The 20,206-nt window shown below is 46.0% G+C and overlaps 1 protein-coding gene across 5 annotated transcripts in view; it reads right to left on the bottom strand.

The window, feature by feature from the left end:
- Positions 1-20,206, bottom strand: part of LOC122389414 (cyclin-L1-like) — a 30,563-nt gene that overhangs the window by 4,488 nt on the left and 5,869 nt on the right. Inside the window, exon 6 of one of the 5 annotated variants that reach the window (XM_043381422.1) lies at positions 19,532-19,616. The exons of the other annotated variants lie outside the window; for them this stretch is intronic. Within the exon in view, the coding sequence (XP_043237357.1) occupies positions 19,532-19,616 (85 nt within the window). The remainder of the gene's footprint in view (positions 1-19,531; positions 19,617-20,206) is intronic. 5 annotated transcript variants of the gene reach the window in all.

The following is a 20,206-nucleotide window of genomic DNA, read 5'->3' as shown; positions in this document are numbered from 1 at the left end:
ATTTTCATGTTCAGTGTGTCTAAACCACTTGTAATTCGGTGTTTGGGAGTGTTTATAATGTCTTTCATCCAAAAGAGGCGCATTTCAATTTTCTCCCATTGACTTATAATGGGGAGGTCGCAAAATTGACCTGACCTTAGGTCATCGATATCCAAATTCTGAGATATACATTATGTACATGCTATTGCTCTTAGCAATCGCTGAAAGTTTCAAAGCGATCGGTCACTCGGTGTAGCTATGACAGACATTGAAACTTTTTATGAGGTGAGGTCACTTCAAGTGACCTGGTGACCTGACCTTGAATGACCTTGGTCTGAAATTTTCACAACATGTGTAGAATTGATGTATGATAAGGTGTACCAAAAACGGCGGCGCTCCGCGCCGCCGTTTTTAAGATATTCGCGAAAAACCACAAGGGGGGGGTGTTCAAACACCCCCCCCCCCCAGCAGGGCGCGGGTTAACGCTTTCAAGACTTTTCCTTGACCTTTACAAGGTCAACCCAGGTCAATTACGACCATCCTCGCTGACGGCGGGTGTGACCTACCGTGTTCCCGAGGAACAAGTCACGCCAGTAATGACTGAAATGCGGTAACCTATACATCATTTTGTTCCCAATTCGTTGAGAAACACGGTCGTGAATGTTCCATGTCGCCATGTTTCATAGATTCGCCAATATTGGCTATGTAATATGGAAAATTATAGCTTTTCCCCGAAATTTGACATTTTGATCTGCCATAACTGGGTCAAATATTGACCTATGGTCAAAAAATTACCACCAATCGCGCAATATACCAGCTTCGTAACATGTTACGAAGGCACCGAAACTACTTCGTAAATGTTCAAATGGTTGCTAAATTCGAATTCAGCTCCAAAAACTAGCCTGGATACATGTAAAACTCGAAGAAAGTGAACCAAGGTCATCAAAGGTCAATGACCTGACCTGACCTTCAGGTGACCTTGATACCCACCCTAATGCATGGGACTAACATATCACATGTTCGAACGCTTGAAACCACTTAAAGACTGCAAACGCGCGGCTAATGCGAGCCGACATACGCCGAATCACGATTCCGGCCAACCATGATCTCGAAAAGTAGGTCACAGGTCAAAGATCATTTGAGTCGGGACCATGACATTTTCAGGGTAGGTGTTGAATTGATTAACGCGAGGGTACTGAAAGTTTCGTCGCGATCGGCCGCTTTTTACGCGAGTAATTCGCGAAAAACCGAGCGGAAGGGTTCGTTCGACCCCCCCCCCCCCATACGGGCGAGGGTTAACCCTCGCCCGCAGATGAAAGGACTCTCTCCTCCCCGCCAAGGTAGTTTTTCTGCTCTGCGCTTAACCCGCGCCCTGCTGGGGGGGGGGGGGGGGTGTTTGAACAGTTGAACACTTTTGGTTTTTCCCTTGTGGTTTTTTGCGAATATCTCAAAAACGGCGGCGCTCGCGCCGCCGTTTTTGGTACACCTTATCATACATCAATTCTACACATGTTGTGAAAATTTCAGACCAAGGTCATTCAAGGTCAGGTCACCAGGTCACTTGAAGTGACCTCACCTCATAAAAAGTTTCAATGTCTGTCATAGCTACACCGAGTGACCGATCGCTTTGAAACTTTCAGCGATTGCTAAGAGCAATAGCATGTACAAAATGTATGTCTCAGAATTTTGATATCGATGACCTAAGGTCAGGTCAATTTTGCGACCTCCCCATTATAAGTCAATGGGAGAAAATTGAAATGCGCCTCTTTTGGACGAAAGACATTATAAACACTCCCAAACACCGAATTACAAGTGGTTTAGACACACTGAACATGAAAATGGTGTCCGTGAGCGTGACCCTTGTTTATGCCCTGAGGTCGTCTTAGGTCACGAATGGTATCTAACAGTTTTTCGCAAATAACTTTTGATAGAGGCATGCTAGAGCGATGAAAACGCCTTAAATGTGTTCAGCTCGACGATACGGATCGACTGATATGCAACATGACCCTTTCCGGTCAGGTCATGACCTTGACCTGAGGTCAAATTTTCAAGTTGACCTTTCAAGGTCAAGTTATAGTTCATTCGAGGCGTCTTGACGAGAGGAACACGATGCCGGTGAAAGTAAGCTCGTACAAGGCTTGGGTCAAAAGTTATTGCAGAAAAACTGTTTCCGAAAAAAAATCGGCTATTTTTGCAGTTTTTGCCCCCTGCAGGCAAAACCATTGACGTTAGGTCAAATCTGAGAGAATTACTCAGAAAGGGCGTTAATAGGGCTATCGAATGCGCTTTTCTGCGGCGCTGTAGCTCTATTGGTTCCCGAGTTATGCGTTGGTTTCTTGAAAATTTTCGACATTCGACCTTCAACGTCGAAATTTTGCCTTCAATGACCTCTGGTGACCTGACCTTTGACCTGACCAAAAAATTGACCGAAGTGATTTCATCATTATTTTTGACGCTCTTTCGAACGCCGCCTTCCCACCCCCCCCCCCCCAGCAGGGCGTGGAAATCCAGGACCCCCAGCCGGGCGCGGGTTAACATATTTAAAACTACACCTTTTTAGGCGCAAATTAATCTAACTGAAGACCAAATTAAAACAAGTGAAATCCAATTTAAGACAAGTGAAGCCCATATTAAAACAGTTGAGATCCAAATTAATCTTTATGAAATGCATTTTAAAACAATTGAAATGCAGTTTAAAACGCTTGAAAGACCGCAGAATATACGAACTGCAGAAAGCTATTAGTGTCGCAAATGATTGCCAATGAGTGATCAATTTGCTTATGATTTCAAGAAGAAAATGTAAAATCAAATACCAAATGACATCGTCTTTATTTGTATTCTTTCCAGGACGAAGACAAAAACCCTGACCGGGCAGGAGGTAATATCGCTGTGGGAAACCAATGCCATCGTATATTGGTACGGTACAAACATCAATGATCATGCTCAATACCAATAAATGTCGGTGTAATTCATTGACAACAAGTGCGCTGTTTACATTCTTACGGTAATTCATGGGCGATGCTGGCCCCCGGTGCGGCACATTGGAGCGGCCGCGGAAAACCTGGCACCGTGACCGCCTCCCCCGGCCGCACCCGGTAGTTCTCGTTCCATGCAATCCGATAATCATTGCACTACGAGTGTAGCGCTCACACGCCCATCGCCAAGTCCATGCGTGCCAGACACCCAGCGAAGTGCCTTTGGACGTGATTGCAAGCGTGCATGCACATGATGGGTGTGATGCGAGGCATGGCGGCATCAATGTTGCGCTCGAGATATCGAAGCCGGTGCTCGGTCTGTGAGATCCCCGTCTCTGGCGTCATCATCTCCTGAAAGCTGGCTGTCATGCTGTTCTTCATCGCCGCCTTCATCGCCGACCAGCGATGAAGGCCGTCAATGGGGTTAAGGGGTGCGCTGTAGGGGGCGGTGCGGAGGACTTGGACGCCCTCAAACTCTGGCTCCGCTTGGATGGCCTCCAGGTCGGTGTGGGCTGGCGCGTTGTCGCACACCACCACGACATTCTCCATCGGCTCTGGACAGTGTCGAAGAGCTCGCCGGAGCCATTCGCAGCAGTCCTCCTTGCGGAACGATCCGCGCCGCCGCTCCCAGTACACCATGCCCGTTTGGCTTATGGCGCCGATGACATGGATGTTGTCGCCCTTACCTGTGGCGACCTTCACGCAGCACCGTTGGCCGCGGCGGGACCGTCCCTCTGAACGTCGGAGAAACAAATTTACATTTGTTTCGTCCATGTACAGGATCGTCTTGCCAGCACCAGTGGCTTCCATTACCTTTCGCACAAAGGTGGCTCTTCTGTCTTTATTTGTCGCACTGTTCATTGTTACCGGCTCGGGCAGGACCTTCTTAACCGTGTACATGCGACCACTCAGGTGCTTGTGAACAGTGTTAGTGGACAGCTGCACACCAGTCTCCTCGCGCAGTTTGTTCGCGATCTCCTTCAGAGTGAGCTGAGGGCTAGCTTCCACATAGCCCACTAAAGTGTCAATCATTGCCGCGTCCACCTTGCAGACCGTTGCGCCACCTCGCTTCCTTGGTGGCCCGTCACCGTCACCCTCGCCTCGCCGAATGTAGTCGTAGGCAGTCTTCACGGCAACTCCATTGGCAGTGGCGGCCTGCTTCCAGTCGCCGCCAGCTTTGAAGCAGTCTATAATCCGCTTCCGAGCATCACGTGGGACTCGGACGTAGTGCCCACGCCGGGTTCCTGGTTTGACTCCACGTCGATTCGGCGTGTTTGCCGGCGCTGCTGGTTGGTCAACTTCCTGATCCGTTTCTTCTAAGACCTGAAAGTCACCCTCCATGATGCAATGCAATTGTATGGTACAGAAGTTATTGGTATTTACAGAAGAAATAAATATTACATAGACTATAAAGCCAACTTTTCACACCAATCTACTTCAAGTGAGTGAAATAAGCAGGACTCAAAGGAGCCGTCGTCTTCAGCTCAGAAAAAAATGTCAGTAAAATCAGTTTTTTTCACGTGCAATTTAGGTAACTGTGCAAAACCACGGAATATATAGTCTACGACATGGAATGGACAAGATCGAGATTTCCTGTAACTGCCGAGTTTTTGGCGACCTGATGATTTAGTCGTGCGGATTCGCTGTGGTTACTTCCTTTACGAGGATGAAAGTATAGTTACCAGACCTATAACTAATAGGGGAAGGTGGGGCATAACGGGGTACCGGGGCAATATGAGGTGCATTTTATTCTAATCAGGTGCTGTTGTCTGGAATCACTTCTGACAATTAAAACTTCGCTCGTTTGCCGCCCTTTTCCGGTGGACGCCGGCGGGAGGCGGCGTTGCTGAGGATGGTGGGTAAGGTTTTTTTCATGGTGCTGATGTATTTTTCAACATTCGTTTGGTAACTTCCTAGGTGAAAATCCGTTCGAGTAGGTTTGTCATAGTCAGTGAAAGCAATGACTCTCGTCCTAGCCAACCTTTCGCTGCGATAGAAAGTTGCCGGCTGTTTTGATAAACATGAACGATCCTGCTCTATTGCCAATGTCCTTCGGGGGTTAAAACGGGTTTCCGGTAGAGGCGATATGGGGTGGTGAATTTTACCACATTTTACCACATTTACCCCATTTACGTGCCCAGAAGTGCTTTTTTGTTACAGTTAAAACTAGTTGCCTTTATTGCCTTTATTGGCCCACTCACGTTTCATAAATGCATTTAGAGGTGGGGTTGTGTTAAACGTTTCAAACGTTGTCATAATGTTTCTTCATTATAAGTAGGTACACACACAGGCACCGTGTATGTGCCTCATACATATTTTTGCCGAGATAAACTCTTTCATTTTCAGTAGCTTGGATCTTGGTTTAAGCGGCGAGTGCACAGGAACGTGCACCCAGCAGCCTGACACAAGTCCCAGATTTTCACCACGCCTTTTATCGTTTGTCGCAGTCCTCGAATGGAGTCGATGCTGGCGCCGCCACCGACCGTCCACCGCTGCAGCCAGGCGTCGCTCTCCTGAAGAAACTGCATGTGTTCTCCCGCCGTTGCTGATGGAGGCTGGATATCGCGCGTCGCTTTGAGCAGGGGTCGAACCGGGCGGAAGAGTTTAGCACATCGAGCAGGTCGTTGAGGCGCAGCAGGAGAGTAGCAGTCGGGAGTGCAGTGCGCGGGAGCTTGCCGTGGGTCGCATGCAATGTGATTGCTGCTGCTACTGTCCGGCTCATCACCTGTAGGGCATAGCTGACTTTCATTTTTCAAAGCTGTTTGGCCTGATGTGTTTCTGGCTTAGTTTTGGAGCAGCCCGTGGGGAAGAAGCGCATTCCAGTGCGTAGAGTGTTTCTAAATGACTCCAAGATGCTACTTCACCGTCTACTTCAATATCGTATTTCATTAATGCATTTCGTATGCATTTGAAGATGTGAGGCACGTCATACAGAGCAGCAACCTCGTGCCCGTCCACGGTGAACAAGCCGGTTTCCGCAGCTCCGAGCAGTCTGTAGGTCGCCTGGTTGTTCTTTGACATGTCACAAGTTGTAGTTAGCACAGTGAATCCCGCTGTTGTTACACGTTGGACACACTGTGTTAACAGCTGCTGCTGCACAACGGCCTTGGTCGTTCCGGAACTCAGAAAGAAACCGATGGGCTGTTTCCAGCGTTTGGTGACACTGACGCCCCGCACCATCATGACCAAGGCGTCGTCGGCGCAGGCATTGGCGCGGCAGAGAGAGAGAGAGCCATGATCAGTGAAGCCCTCGATGACGTCATCACCCCGCTGGTAGGCCAACCTTGGTTTCAGCTGCATTTCGTCGAACGAAATGATGCACAGCTTGTCCTTGGCACTTGCTCCGGCGAACTTCTCTTTTATGAGAGCCAAGATAGCGTCATGAAAGCCAGGTCGCATCTGTATTTTTTCCATCTTCCTCCGCAGAGTTCGAGGATGGGGAAGGACGTAGCGTTTTTGTAGGAACCGATACGCCCTGGGACCAAGGCCATATATAGCCCTGGGACCCTGAAAGTATAGCGCGAGTGCTCGCACTTCCTCATCTACATCAAATTTTAGACGAATTTCATCGAATTTCATTTAATTTTAGACCAATGTTAAAACTATAATGCAATGAATATGCATAAATGCTTCCGTAACAATGTGTGCTAAAAGTTTCCAATAAAATATACGGTTACCATTTCAAAGTCACAGTCACAACTCATTCGACGATTGTTAAGAAAAAATGTATGAAATGTTAAGAAAATATATGAAAATGTAAACCCACGTGGAAAGAAATTCATCCGCATCCTCCGGATCTCCGGATATTCATCCGGCAAAATCCTTGATTTTTGGTTACACACGTGGCTATGCTAATCGAAGCTCCTGTCCATTCCAAACCATGCACCTTGTTTTAGTAAACCTCCGTTAGGCACATCAGTGCACCCACCTGCATAGGCATAGGTTAAGGTATCATAGCTTCAACAATCGCCACATAGGTAAATGTTCAACACATCCAATAATGTTAAACGCATCAACTGTTTTAAACTGCATTTCAATTGTTTTAAAATGCATTTCACAAAGATTAATTTGGATCTCAACTGTTTTAATATGGGCTTCACTTGTCTTAAATTGGATTTCACTTGTTTTAATTTGGTCTTCAGTTAGATTAATTTGCGCCTAAAAAGGTGTAGTTCAGCCTAGTTTTTCGTATAGCTGCTTTTCTATCCTTTCTCAGCGTCCACTGAAAATTTCAAGTTTCTGCTGTTTTTGGTTTCAGAGATATGACCTTGTTCTTCAGGTCATGTTATTACCCAAATGACCAATATCCAATCTTGCGTTGGCTATGGGTCTTGTGAGCTCTTGACACCTTGATTTCGGTTTTTGCCAGTCCTACCTCCCACCTATCATGGAACATGTTGTTCGACGATGTACAGTCTGTCTTAAAAGTACCGCGCAAAGTGACGGTGGATCCATCAAGCCTGACCGATGAAGGACTGCCAAATTTGAGTCACCGAAGCAATGGACATCCTCGTCCATTCCCCAGCTCCATTGGTTCGGTGACTTTCAAATTATAGCAGGCCCTTCCTCGGTCAGGCTTGATGGATCCACCGTCACTTTGCGCGGTACTTTTAAGACAGACTGTACAGATGTCAGGGTCAGGGTCAAGGTCAACCTAGGTCCTAGGCCATCTAAAAACATTGCGTTTTAGGCCAGCTGAATTTACTTTTCGTGAAGTTTATTTCACTGTATTTTTGGTAAAAGCTTCTCAGGACAGGACACAATTGAAATTTGGGGCCCAATAGGGCGGCCCCTACGATTTTCTTCAAAATTTGCACAGACACTCTCCTGGGCCCCCTCTTCAATCTGGCTGAAGAAACCTACCGGGAAATCCAAAGGAAGGGGCCCAAAAAGGGCCCCAAAGAGGCCCTTTCTAAGTATTGCCCCTAATTTCGCGACCAACCCCGGCAATATGCACATCATTGGAAAGAGCGTAATTTCCCAAACAAAAAAAAAAACAAGTAAAATTTTTCGATGGGGCCCACCTGGGGCCCACAGGACCCAATTGAAATTTGGGGCCCAATGGGGCGGCCCCTACGATTTTCTTCAAAATTTGCACAGACACCCTCCTGGGCCCCTCTTCAATCTGGCTGAAGAAACCTACCGGGGAATCCAAAGGAAGGGGCCCAAAAAGGGCCCCAAAGAGGCCCTTTCTAAGTATTGCCCCTAATTTCGCGACCAACCCCGGCAATATGCACATCATTGGAAAGAGCGTAATTTCCCAAACAAAAAACCCAAGTAACATTTTTCGATGGGGCCCACCCGGGGCCCACAGGACCCAATTGAAATTTGGGGCCCAATGGGGCGGCCCCTACGATTTTCTTCAAAATTTGCACAGACACTCTCCTGGGCCCCCTCTTCAATCTGGCTGAAGAAACCTACCGGGGAATCCAAAGGAAGGGGCCCAAAAAGGGCCCCAAAGAGGCCCTTTCTAAGTATTGCCCCTAATTTCGCGACCAACCCCGGCAATATGCACATCATTGGAAAGAGCGTAATTTCCCAAACAAAAAACCCAAGTAACATTTTTCGATGGGGCCCACCCGGGGCCCCCATTTTCTATATTTACGTGTATGTGGTGCTTTAGGGCTTTCCGAGCCCAAGGTGGAACTTGAACTTGAACGGTGCTTGAGCCTGTCGCAGACATTTGACAAGAGTTGAGAAAGGCCCCAAAGATTTCGTGTCACGCTTTGAACGAAAATTATGCGTCAGCAATCCAAAACTTATGAAAATCAGCTATAACATGTAATAAAGAACCAACTAGGAACATGGAATGAATCACAGCATTAACATTTCCGAATCTGGAGTGGAGTCTTGAAGATTTTGGGGACTGCGACTCTGACTCTGGTTTGAACTGCACGCTCCAACCGGGTCTGACCTCACAGGCATTCTCAGAAAGGTACCCCCATTTTTTCCCCGACTCCAAAATCTCATCGGATCTGTATCGATCTCAGGGGGTGCCCGGTCCGAGGTTGGGGGGCAAGCTGCCCCGCTTGCCCCCCCGTAGCGACGCTAATGTCTCAGTTCATGATCTTATGTAATAGGGAATGGGACACACAAATCAATCGGTGCACACATCAGTATACACACAGACACACACACAGACATGCAAACACATATCATTGACCTTGACCTAACTTGACCTGAAATGACCACAGCCGGCAAACACTTTGTCGGATAGTGTGACAAAGAGCTGTTCTAGCTGGCTTAGTTGGCACCAATACGGCAGCGTAATCGGTATATGATTGGACACCGCACGTGATATTCCAACGGCGACCCTAAACAGCAACACTTTTTTTAGTTTGACCTGACCTAGAAGGTCAATGACTGACACAATGAGGTAAAATTGGGTACCATTGGATTCGTCTCTTCCCAAAGAATCTGCTGGTCCTTACCGTGAAGCTCTCTCCAGCAGGAACGAAATGGCGCGGGAGTGGCAACCCCCCCCTCGTCATGTGCGTTCTAGGATGGGAAAATGGCATGTGGGGGCGAGGGTTAAAGGGACCCTTCCACCTTCAAAAAAGTTAATGAATTGGCATAAAAGTATGTCCCGATGTTAACAAAGTTCAAAAATGAATATATACCAAATTTCACGGGCAAGTTTTCACTGGTTTCAACCTTCTACTTCTGTCTACTTTTTGTGACCTTCGCTGTTCCTACGACGTCGTATGGAAACAAAAACTTTAGCGTGCGGCAGATATTGCGCGCAAAGCAGTATATACCACCACGCTCTACCGATGGCTTTAGTAAAAGATTTAAAAATCGTTAGATCTGCGCTGACGTCACGAATCAAAAGGGTGCATTAAAATGCATTAGCCCTTTAGAATATGAAAACTGCAAGCTTGAAATCAAATATATCCGAATTAAGGCAATTCTAGATGATGTGAGTGCCGAAACCGGTGATTGTGAGCCAGGAACCCCAACTTGGCTATCTCAACTCAAAACTAATGTCAAGGTGGGATGGTCACTTTAACCCGCGCCCCGTAGGGGGGGGGGGGGCGAAAGGCCCCCCCGTCCTTTTCCGTGGATATCTCTTAAACGGCTGCAAATATCGCCACCAAACTTTCAGGACCCCTCCGGGCATCAATTTTACACATTGTGACCAGTCTTTTCCAGAGGCTATGATAGGTTGACCACAAATGCCGTCAGAATGTCATGTTATGCCATTTTCGACCGAAAAAAGCTTCGCGAGAAGAGCTGTCAGGCCTACAGCTTTGAAGATACAGAAAAATGATCAAGCCGTGAAAGGTGTACAATTGAAAAGGCTACAAAACTGCTATCTCGGATTTTTTATTTTTTCAATTTTGACCCTCAAAAATAAAAAAGTAATTTTTTGGATATATCAGCAAAAAAAGTTTTTTTTTTAGAGCTTTGAAAAAGGAATATGTATGATAGTACCTACCGTCTTCTTTCTACACACCAAATTTGATCGATATCTCTTTTTTGGCCAAGTTATAGCGAAAAAAAACTTCAAAAACGATGACGTAAAATTTTCAAACTCAATTTATGGTAATTCTAGACCACGTAGGACAAAACAAAGACCACCAATAGACTCCCCGTGATGAGCTGCATCGAATCAATACCCATTTTATGCAAAAATATCAACTTCAAAATTTGACCTAATTTGACCTGACCTTCGCCAGAACGTAACCTAGCTGGCCCCAAGGGTTGCCTGACCCACATAATCGCATTTGTCATGTAAAATGGACCGTAAAACATGTATCACACGACACTTTCATATTGTGACCCCTGCAGTGACCTGAGTTCTGTGACCTGACCCGGTATCAGCGACCTCAGATAGCAAAGTATGTGTTTGACAAACAAGTTACCATCGATGATTTTCAATAACTTTCCAATTTACTCGATTTCACAGCCCATTTCTTGAAATGCCTGTGAACGGTGAAAATCCGACCTTTGACCTGACCTGTGACGTCATCGGTTAGACCTAGGTCAATGAAGTTCGGTCACAAGGTAGTTCCCCGGTGGGGCTATAGAACGCCGTTTGAATTTTGAAAATCGGCCGGTAAATTTCCGAGATCTTAGTGGGGGGGGGGGGGCAAAACGCGCCCCCCCCCCTACGGGTGGTAGGGTCCACCGATAGCCGTACGGGGCGCGGGTTAAGTCTATTATTGCCGGAGAGGTAGGAGGGGTAGAGGCATTCAATCTTTTACATTGATCAAGTCGAGTTTGCCGATATTACCTGACTTCATTGCACATGAGATGGAGCACAAGTTATAAAAATGCGACAGACAAGTAGCGATGACTTACGACGACCAAACATTTCGTTTTCTTTTTTTTCTTGTATTGTTTCGATGGATGATTGTGATGGAGAATTTAGAAAAGTCAAAAAGTATGTCGAAGGCAACTGAATTTTGCGTAAAATGGCGTTCGCCTCTTCAGGATCGAGTAACACGTGTTAACCGTCCCCGCACATTCAATTTTTTCATCTTAGAACACACGTGTGTGTGGGGGGGGGGGGAGGCACACCCCGCGCCAGTTCTTTCCTGGTGAGTGGTGATGATGCACCTTCGCAACAAAACCATTTGATTCTTTGGGAAAAGATAAGTCCAGCGGTACAGAATCTTAGCTCCTCTGGTCAATCATACCTTTCAGGTCAGGTCAAACTAAGAGATGTTACTATTTGGGGCCACCATTGGAACATCACATGCGTTGCCCGTTATGACCTCACGCGACCTAAAATAGCATACAGGTCATTCTCTAAAACAAACATAGCTCACCTGGACCTTAAGTAAAACATTCGCGTAAGTTCAAGTGATAAGTGTTAGAAAAAAACGCGCTCGCTTGATTTATGTATGTGTTTAGGCATATATCTGTGTGTGTCTGTGTGCATACTGATGTATTCATCATTTGGTATGTGTCCTAATTACATCAGGTCATGCATACTGATGCGTTCATCAATTGGTGTGCGTGTGTCCTTATAACATTAGTCATTAATTGGGAAGCCTTTAACGAAAATGCAGTCAGCTAAACTTCACGATAAGTAATTTCAGCATGCATAAAACACAAGGCTTTCACATGATCTAGGCTGACCTTGACCCTCATCCTGACATCTGTATATCAAATAACAATGTTACATGATAGGTGGGGGTAAGACTAGCAAAAATCCGAAATCATGATGCCAAAAGTCCACAAAACCCATAACCCACACAAGATATTGGGAATTGGTCATTTACGCCATGACCTGACCTGAAGAACAACGTCATAACTCCGAAGCCAAGGACCACAGAAACTTGAAATGTCAGCAGACGCTGCAATAAGTTAGAAAAGCAGGTACACGAAAAACCAGACCTCTAACTTAAAAACTGTTTAAAACAGCGCAGAAAACCTACCTGTACGTAACAACCGCCCCCCCCCCCATGTGCGGGGGGGATCAACCCGCGCCCCGCTGGGGGTCCTGAATCTCCACGCCCTGCTGGAGGGGGGGGGGGGGGTAACAGCCACTCCCCCTTCGAGCTCGGCTCCTGGGCCATGTAACGATACAAGCCGTAAGCGGCATTCGAAAAAAGTCCATAATAGAAAGAAAACACTAAAGTCATTTTTTCGTATCGGTCAGGTCAAAGGTTAGGTCACCAGGGGTAATCAAAGGTAAAATGTTGCCTATTTGAACATTTTTCGAAACACTGGCACATAACTCAGGGCCCAATGACGCTACAGCACCGCGGAAAATGCATTTGATAGCTATTTTTAAGGCTCTTTCTAGAACAAGCCCTCAGGTCTGACCTGGGGCCAACGGTAACCTCCTGGGGGCAAAATCTCGAAAAATAGCAGTTATTACGAAAAAACTTTTTTTCTGTAATACCTTTTGACTCAAGGAAGGCACGACATTTATTTTGCCAGGTATCGTGGAGACGCATCGAATAAACCGTATTTTGACATTCAAAGGTCAACATTTATAATTTGACCTCAAGTCAAGGTCATGACCTGACCAGAAAGGGTCATGTTGCATATCAATCGATCCGTATTGTCGCGCCGAACACATGTCCGGCGTTTTCATCGCTCTAGCATGCCTGTATCAGAAGTTTTTAGCGAGAAACTGTTAAATTACCTATCGTAACCTGAGATGACCTCAAGAACATATGAGGGGTCACAGACCATGTCACAGTGCCATTTTCGGGTTCAGCTTGACGTTTACTTATAATTCGGTGTTTGAAAGTGTTTAGAGGATGACGTTCGTCTAAAAGAGGCGCCTTTCAATTTTATCTCACTGACTGATAGGGGAGGGCACAAAATAGACCTAATCTTAGGTCACCAATACTAAAACTCCTAGATATATACAAACTTTGTACATACTGTTGCTCTTATCAATTCCTGTAAGTTTCAAAGCAATCGGTCGAACGATGTAGCTATTGCAGGTATTGCAACTTTTGATGACGGGAGGTTAGTTGACGTGGTGACCTGAACTTGAGTGTCAAGTCCGCGACGATCGGGAGGCCTTTGTGGCCAAACCCAATTAGCTCGATGAGTGAGAATGCCAGACAGATGCAGAAAAGGCCATCGATAGCTCTCTACAGTTCTTTCAAAGTAGTAAAGGGAGTGGGACCCCAAGTCAACGCCGAGGTCACTGAAGGTCAATGATAACAATTTCCCGCGAATGTTTCCAGATTTCATATTTTTTTCACAAACAGCGCATAGCCCGTGAATCAATAGGTAGAGCTGCAGTGCCTCGGAAAAACAGGCTATTGCCCTACAATGCCACCATATTTGGCCCCCGGTCAACGGCTTGGCCCCCAGGGTGTGAAAACCGCATCTCAACAAGAGCTTCATCGAAACGCATCAAATGAACTGTAATCGGACCTTATCAACTTGAAAATTTAAACTAAGGTCAGTGTTTAAACATGATCGGAAAAGGCCACGCCGCTTATGAATTGATTCGTATCGTCGAACTAACGGTAAACACATTCAAGGTGTTGTCATCGCTATACCATGCCTCGTCAATAGTTATTGACGAGAAAGTACGGGTGACCTTACATCACCTCGCATTATCTTTCGAGTGACCGCTGGCCGTCAGCGGTCCAAGCCTATGGAAATGGATGGATGGATATGGATATGGTATATGGATAGGTCATGATTCTCACAATCACTAGCATGTGGTTTTGACATGTTGTTCCAAGCACTAGGCATTCGTAAGTTTCTTTTATGATGGTGTTACAAATCTAACGCGACCCCAGGCCTAAGATTAAAAAAAAAACGAGACGCAAGTTTTCTGGCAAAAATATTTTCATGCCGTACCAAGAGTTTCGCTTCTAGGAGATAGCCTGTAGGAATTATAGCATCGCAAGCTTTTTGTAAGAGGCACGGTAGCTTCAATCGACCTAGTGACCCAACCCTTCAGTGATCTGCGGTCAAATGTTCGCACACGATGCAAAATACACGCAGCGACTTTCTCAATACACATGAAAAACTGGGGAGCATGACTAAAAACGCCCCCTCCAGGGCAAAAGTCAAAAGCTTGTGTGACAAAAGTAAAATTTTTGTCGAAACTACGTCATTAACGACTCGTCAAGAAAAGATTCAAATCCTTTTTTAGAAAAGGTCACTATTGTGCCATATTTGCCAAACCAACAAAATAGTTGTCGGTATGAAAGTTTGGTATCGATACACAACTTTCAGTAGGGGAGAGTGGGGCAAAGCGGCCACCCGGGGCAAAGCGGCCATCCATCGTTTTAGCCCTCCACAGCTGGCGTCAGTTCCAATTTATGATTTCCAATTATACTTCTCTTTGCGGTCGTTCGAATGAGCCAGACCGGGATTTCAGGCCCATCGCCATTGTTCTGTGAAACACGGAAAAGCATTTCTTGCCAGGTTACCAATTATGTTTACAATTTTTAAATGTTATTTAATTCCATAACCGTTTGGAATTTTTATAAGCGTTTTTGTCCATGCATTGCGTGGTTATCGTACATGCCTTCTACCAATTTTAATGCTTTTTACCCCACTAATAGCTGAGCTGGAATATTTTTGTCTCGGACGGTAGCGCGGGGCAAAGCGGCCGGGGCAAAGTGGCCAGCCCCCAATTGGCCATAAGTTGTTTCCATCTGGATAAAAACATTATTTATATTCAAATGTGTCGTCATGCATTCATCTTGGCCACTTTTCGGTTACATGAGTTACCAAATTATGCAATTAAATGTTTTTCCAAGAAAATTCTTTCTTTGTTTAGCAATAGGTGGGAAGATAACAAAGTAAACATCCATCTTCCCTTAAACCTTGTCACCATCAAATACCCTAGTCGTGCATGAGGCAACTATTCTGTTTCTCATATCGGGACTTGAGAAGTCGCCAGTGGCCGCTTTGCCTCAGGGATGGGGCAAAGTGGCCAATATGCTATAGGTTTATAGTTTTGTCAATATCTCCCATATGTGAACGCCTTTGGAAATGAAACGCAGTTGGAATAAAAGACAATTTAATAGGGATCACATTGGTATAGAAAGAATCTTTCCAAGTTTAAAAATCAAGCGTCGGCATCGTTAGAAACGTTAGGGTGGCCGCTTTGCCCCACTCTCCCCTACTCTACGCTGTATCAATTTTACACCGGGTGCCAAGGATACTTCATCTTAGGTTTACCGGAATGACGTCACAGCAATGTCATAATTAGTCGACTTTTATGCAAAATAATATTGCACGCCTCCACGGAATCGGTCACCAGCAGCTTTTTAGTTGAACTTACTTGCCTGCCTAACAGCCTAAGATAATGCAGAATGCAGACTTAACAAACCGGCTAAGCGTCCCAAATTTCGAGAAGCTATTCAAAACACAAATTGTTCTTGAACTTGTTTTGTGACAGTTTACGATGCTTGTCGCATGCTAACCGAGCATAATTTGCCGTCAGTGTCTTAGCGTGTCGGTCTCACGAACCCGACGCAACCGTGTCTTTTGCGCTTTTTCATTAATTTAGCTTGAATGTGGCTGTTCCCTCTGAGCACAATACTAAAGTCCGTTGACTAGCTCGATGCAGTCGTGTCCCACAACTCTCCACAGCCGCCTCCACAGGCGGCGCCACCATCGACAAAGCGGTCTCCGGTGAAATGGCTGTAGTTCACCGCAAACAACGCAAGGAAACCTCATACGCGATGGGATCACGGTCATGCAGCTTTTATAAAAATACTGTCCGCAATTATGCGTCGCACCTAAAACGATCACATCCTATTGAATTAGCATGTCAGAGCTCGACTAAAACACCACGCATGGAGAAAAAATAATTCAGATAGAAATAAGAGTGAAGATCGAACCGACCCCCCCTCGCGATTGGCTCCTATGGCACTTAACCCTATTCCTGGCGGGCTCCGCCGGGACAAGAAACTGGCGGGGGGGGGGGCCGATTCGGCCCCCCCCCCCTGAGATCTCGAGAACGAAGCAAGATAGCGACAAGCGGTAAACGGCATCGGATACGCACGGCCAAGATCTACAATTTTTACTAAGGTCATTTTCAGGTCAGGTCAAAGATGACGTCACAGGGGTCGAAAAAAGTCAAAATGGCGGCGCTAGATATGGAGAGAGTTTTTCTCGAATAACTTTCGAATTAGTCAAGATAGGAACAAACTAAGGGCATCATCGTGATCCTCTCGTCAATCCGCATCGAATGATATATATGTTGACCTCGAAAGGTCAAGGTCAAAGGTTGACCTCAGGTCACGTGACCTCGAGGTCATCATGTATATCATTCGATGCGTCTTGACGAGCTGAACACAATGAGACCATCCACGCGTCTATATCTTGTTCCTGTACGGAGTTATTGGCCAAAAACCTTTGGTGACCTTTGATGACGTCACATGACCTCACAGCTGCCCAACAGCAAAACAGACCTCAAGGTAGTGAAGGTTGATCGTATATGAAGTCATGTATGGTACATGGGGCCATTCCGACCCGTTTTAGTGGTAAAAACAGGGAGTTGATTTTTCCCCCATTGACTTATAATGGGGAGGTCGCGAAATTGACCTGACCTTAGGTCACCGATATCAAAATTCCGAGATATACAAATTGTACATACTGGTACCCTAACTAAACCCTGAAGAGAAGAAATTGATCGGTCAAAAACTCTAGCTCTGGCGTGATTGCAAACTTTTCTGAGGTAGGGTCACCAAACCGCCTCTGGTGACCTGACCTGAGGTCAGATCAACTCAAAATTTTCAGACATGTTGCGTAGAAGCCTTTTAGGAAAAGTCAGAAAATTTGAGCTTCCTAGCTCAACGCGTTTGGGAGAAATAACCAAAAAACCTCAGGGGGGGGGGGCTCCTGAGGCCCCCCCCCCGCCAGGAATAGGGTTAAAAACGCCAAATTTACAGGGTAGGTGGGTCCATAGGAGATCTCGCCCCTGTGAAAGTCTGGTGACTAAGTCAATATTTAGGGGGGTTTTGGGGTATGAGCGCAAAAATTTTGCTACAACATGTTAAACGTTTTTCGCTTATAACTTTTTACCTAGTAAAGATAGAGCAAAAATAAAAGCACCAGAGAACTCAGGGCGTCCGTGCGCATCGAATGATATACTTTGTTACCAATTTTAGTGAACTCTGGAATTCAGTTGCCGCTAACCTAGTCCAATTTTCCCCTGACCTTGTACCGGTTTTTGTGACCTGATCTGAAAAGACTGGGACCTCAAATTCTCAGGAAAGGTGCGAAATTGTTGCCCTATAGGGTATGCCAAATTTGGCGGCGCTACGCGCTACCGTTTTTACGTGATTTGCGAAAAGCCTTAGGGGGGACGGGGGTGCATCAACCCCCCCTCGTCGGGGGAGGGTTAAAGCCCCTTGCTAGCACATGAAGTAGGGATGGCACGGCACAGCTAACATGCACAACACGGCAAGCATTGAACCAGCTTGTGACATACATACACCTGATAGCTCGCACTTGTCGAAAAAAAGATTGATTTTAAGGATCTCTATATGTATAACCCATCGAATACAAATAAGCCTTATGTTGTGTCACAAGATTCAAGTCAAAAGTCAAGTTATAAAGGGTTTGAGGACCCAATTACAGATACTAGGGCCGCGAAGTCGTTAATTATGTAATAATGTGCAGCGTTGGAGTCAAAAGTTAATGCAGGACTACAGTTTTTGCAAAAACGTCAGTTTTTGCAGCTTTTGCCCTCTGGAGGATTAACTGTTGACCTTTTGTCAAATCTGACATTCTACTCCAGAAAGAACGTTTAAAAAGCTATCAAATGTGCTTTTCTGCGGCACTGTAGCCCCATTCGCTCCCCAGTTATACGCTTATTTGTCGAGGTTAATGTTGAAGTAGACAAAATTTGGCCATTGATGACTTCTGGTGGCCTGACCTTTGACCTGACCTAAAAATTAACCAAACTGATTTCATCATGATTTTTGACGCTTTTTTGTACGCCGCCTACCCCGAGTTACTTACGATCTATGAGGCCCAGGAGCCGAGTTTAAAAGGGTGGGGGTGGGGTGGGGGGTGTCAACAGCCCTAGCAGAACGTGAAAATCCAGGAGCCCCAACGGGGGCTCGGGTTAAATTACGTGTAAAATCTGTGCAAGAAAATACGTATTGAAAGTCTGATTCTTTTTTACTTTATCAGATATTGTTCAACCGAAAAGAGCAGGTAAACTGCACCCGACGGTTACAGAAACAGGCAACATTGCAAACAAATATTAAGTAATGTTGCCCACAATATTTCATGTACAAAATCCAGCAATGTCAATTTTCAAAGATGTAACGAAAGAAATTACCATACTCGTTATTTTTCTATTGCTAAAGCAAACAATTTTACATCAGGAGATTCATTTTAAAATAAAATTAAGTCAGAAATGGCGTAACGTCGTGCATGCCCCTGTGCTAGCACGACACTCGACACTCCAAGGTCACTCATTTTACGTGAAAAGAAAACTACTTCACGCGCAAATGACCAATAATGATGAATACCATTTAACAATAATTGAGCTCCAGTAGTTTGGTTACCATTCTATGAAAACAAAAGATAATATATACATTAAGTTAGGTCTTATGTGCAAACGTAAGCCTACATTCTAAAGCAGTGAGCGAATGAATCGTTGGACTGGCGCGGCCTCGGAAGCTGCCTCCATGGTCAACTGTGGGTGGGCAAAGCACAGTGAGCTGCGAAGCGGGGCTGGTCGCCGGCGCGCCACCGGATGTGACCGGGCCGCGGCGGTGGGCTGGCCGGACCGACAGCCGCCGTCACAGTCTCCAGGCCAGCCGCGCGTCGCTCGCCGTTCCCGACCGGCGCGGACGCCCCTGAGTCGGAGAGTCGCACATCAGCGGCCAGCACGACCCACGGTACAGGTAGCAACACAGCGCCCGCACAGCGAAACCCGCTGCCATCGGGCACAGTTCAGCATTCCCTGCTACAGCTGACTTTATCTGAGGTCGCTACTCAACTTCCTGAACAAGAGTATCAGGCTAAGAGCATTTCTGCAACACGATAATGCCATTGGAAACAAGTTAGTTTTTCATCCTTCAGTTAGAGCGAAGACGGCGCTTTATGCTGAGCTAGCAGGCCAACTACAGTGCGCCTGGCCGGCCCTCGGGGGCGGGCACGCGCAATACCACCTTTGCGTGGAGGCCGGGCGCAGACTTGGAAGCGCGGCCGATCCCAGGCCGAGAAGACCACAGCGAGCTGGTTCCTCGCAACCAACTGCAATATCAACACCAGACATTCAGCACCGGAGCAGAGCGACCGCATGGCTCACTGCTGACATTGGAGGTGGATATATCTGGATGTAACATGACAACAAATTGTGAAAACACGGAGCAAGTATAATGTAACGACTTCACAAGAACCATTGAAAATGTGAAATCAGAGGCAGGTTTATTCCCGCAATCTATCAATACAGATTTTCATAGAAAGTTAATTAGGACTAAACCGTGCGTTGCTTGCTATGGTCATTTTGCAACCATTCGAAGGGCCTGCTCACCTGACATCTTTAAGGGTTGAGTGAATGAGAAATTGCAGATCGCTAGACCCCAAAACATGTCAAATGAATAATAAGAGGTGCAACAGAAAAAAAAAATACGAGGGTTATATGGTTAACTTTATGGTTAACTTATGGTTAACTCGTATGGTTAACTTTAACTTCGCGTTGTGTCGTCACGGTTTTCGACATTTACCAGAGCGAAACGTACAATTTAGGGATACGACAAAATTAATGTCTGAGAACCTCCGTGGTATAATTGACATCTCCCTCATTATTTCTCAAAACCTCAAAAAGGTTCACTTTAAACAGT

The sequence above is a fragment of the Amphibalanus amphitrite genome, unplaced genomic scaffold (assembly GCF_019059575.1).
Source record: "Amphibalanus amphitrite isolate SeventyFive unplaced genomic scaffold, NRLGWU_Aamphi_draft 000357F_arrow, whole genome shotgun sequence".
In the NCBI taxonomy this organism is placed as follows: domain Eukaryota; kingdom Metazoa; phylum Arthropoda; class Thecostraca; order Balanomorpha; family Balanidae; genus Amphibalanus; species Amphibalanus amphitrite.
The sequence above is the reverse complement of the archived record's forward strand: the minus strand, read 5'-3'. Positions and strand labels throughout refer to the sequence as shown.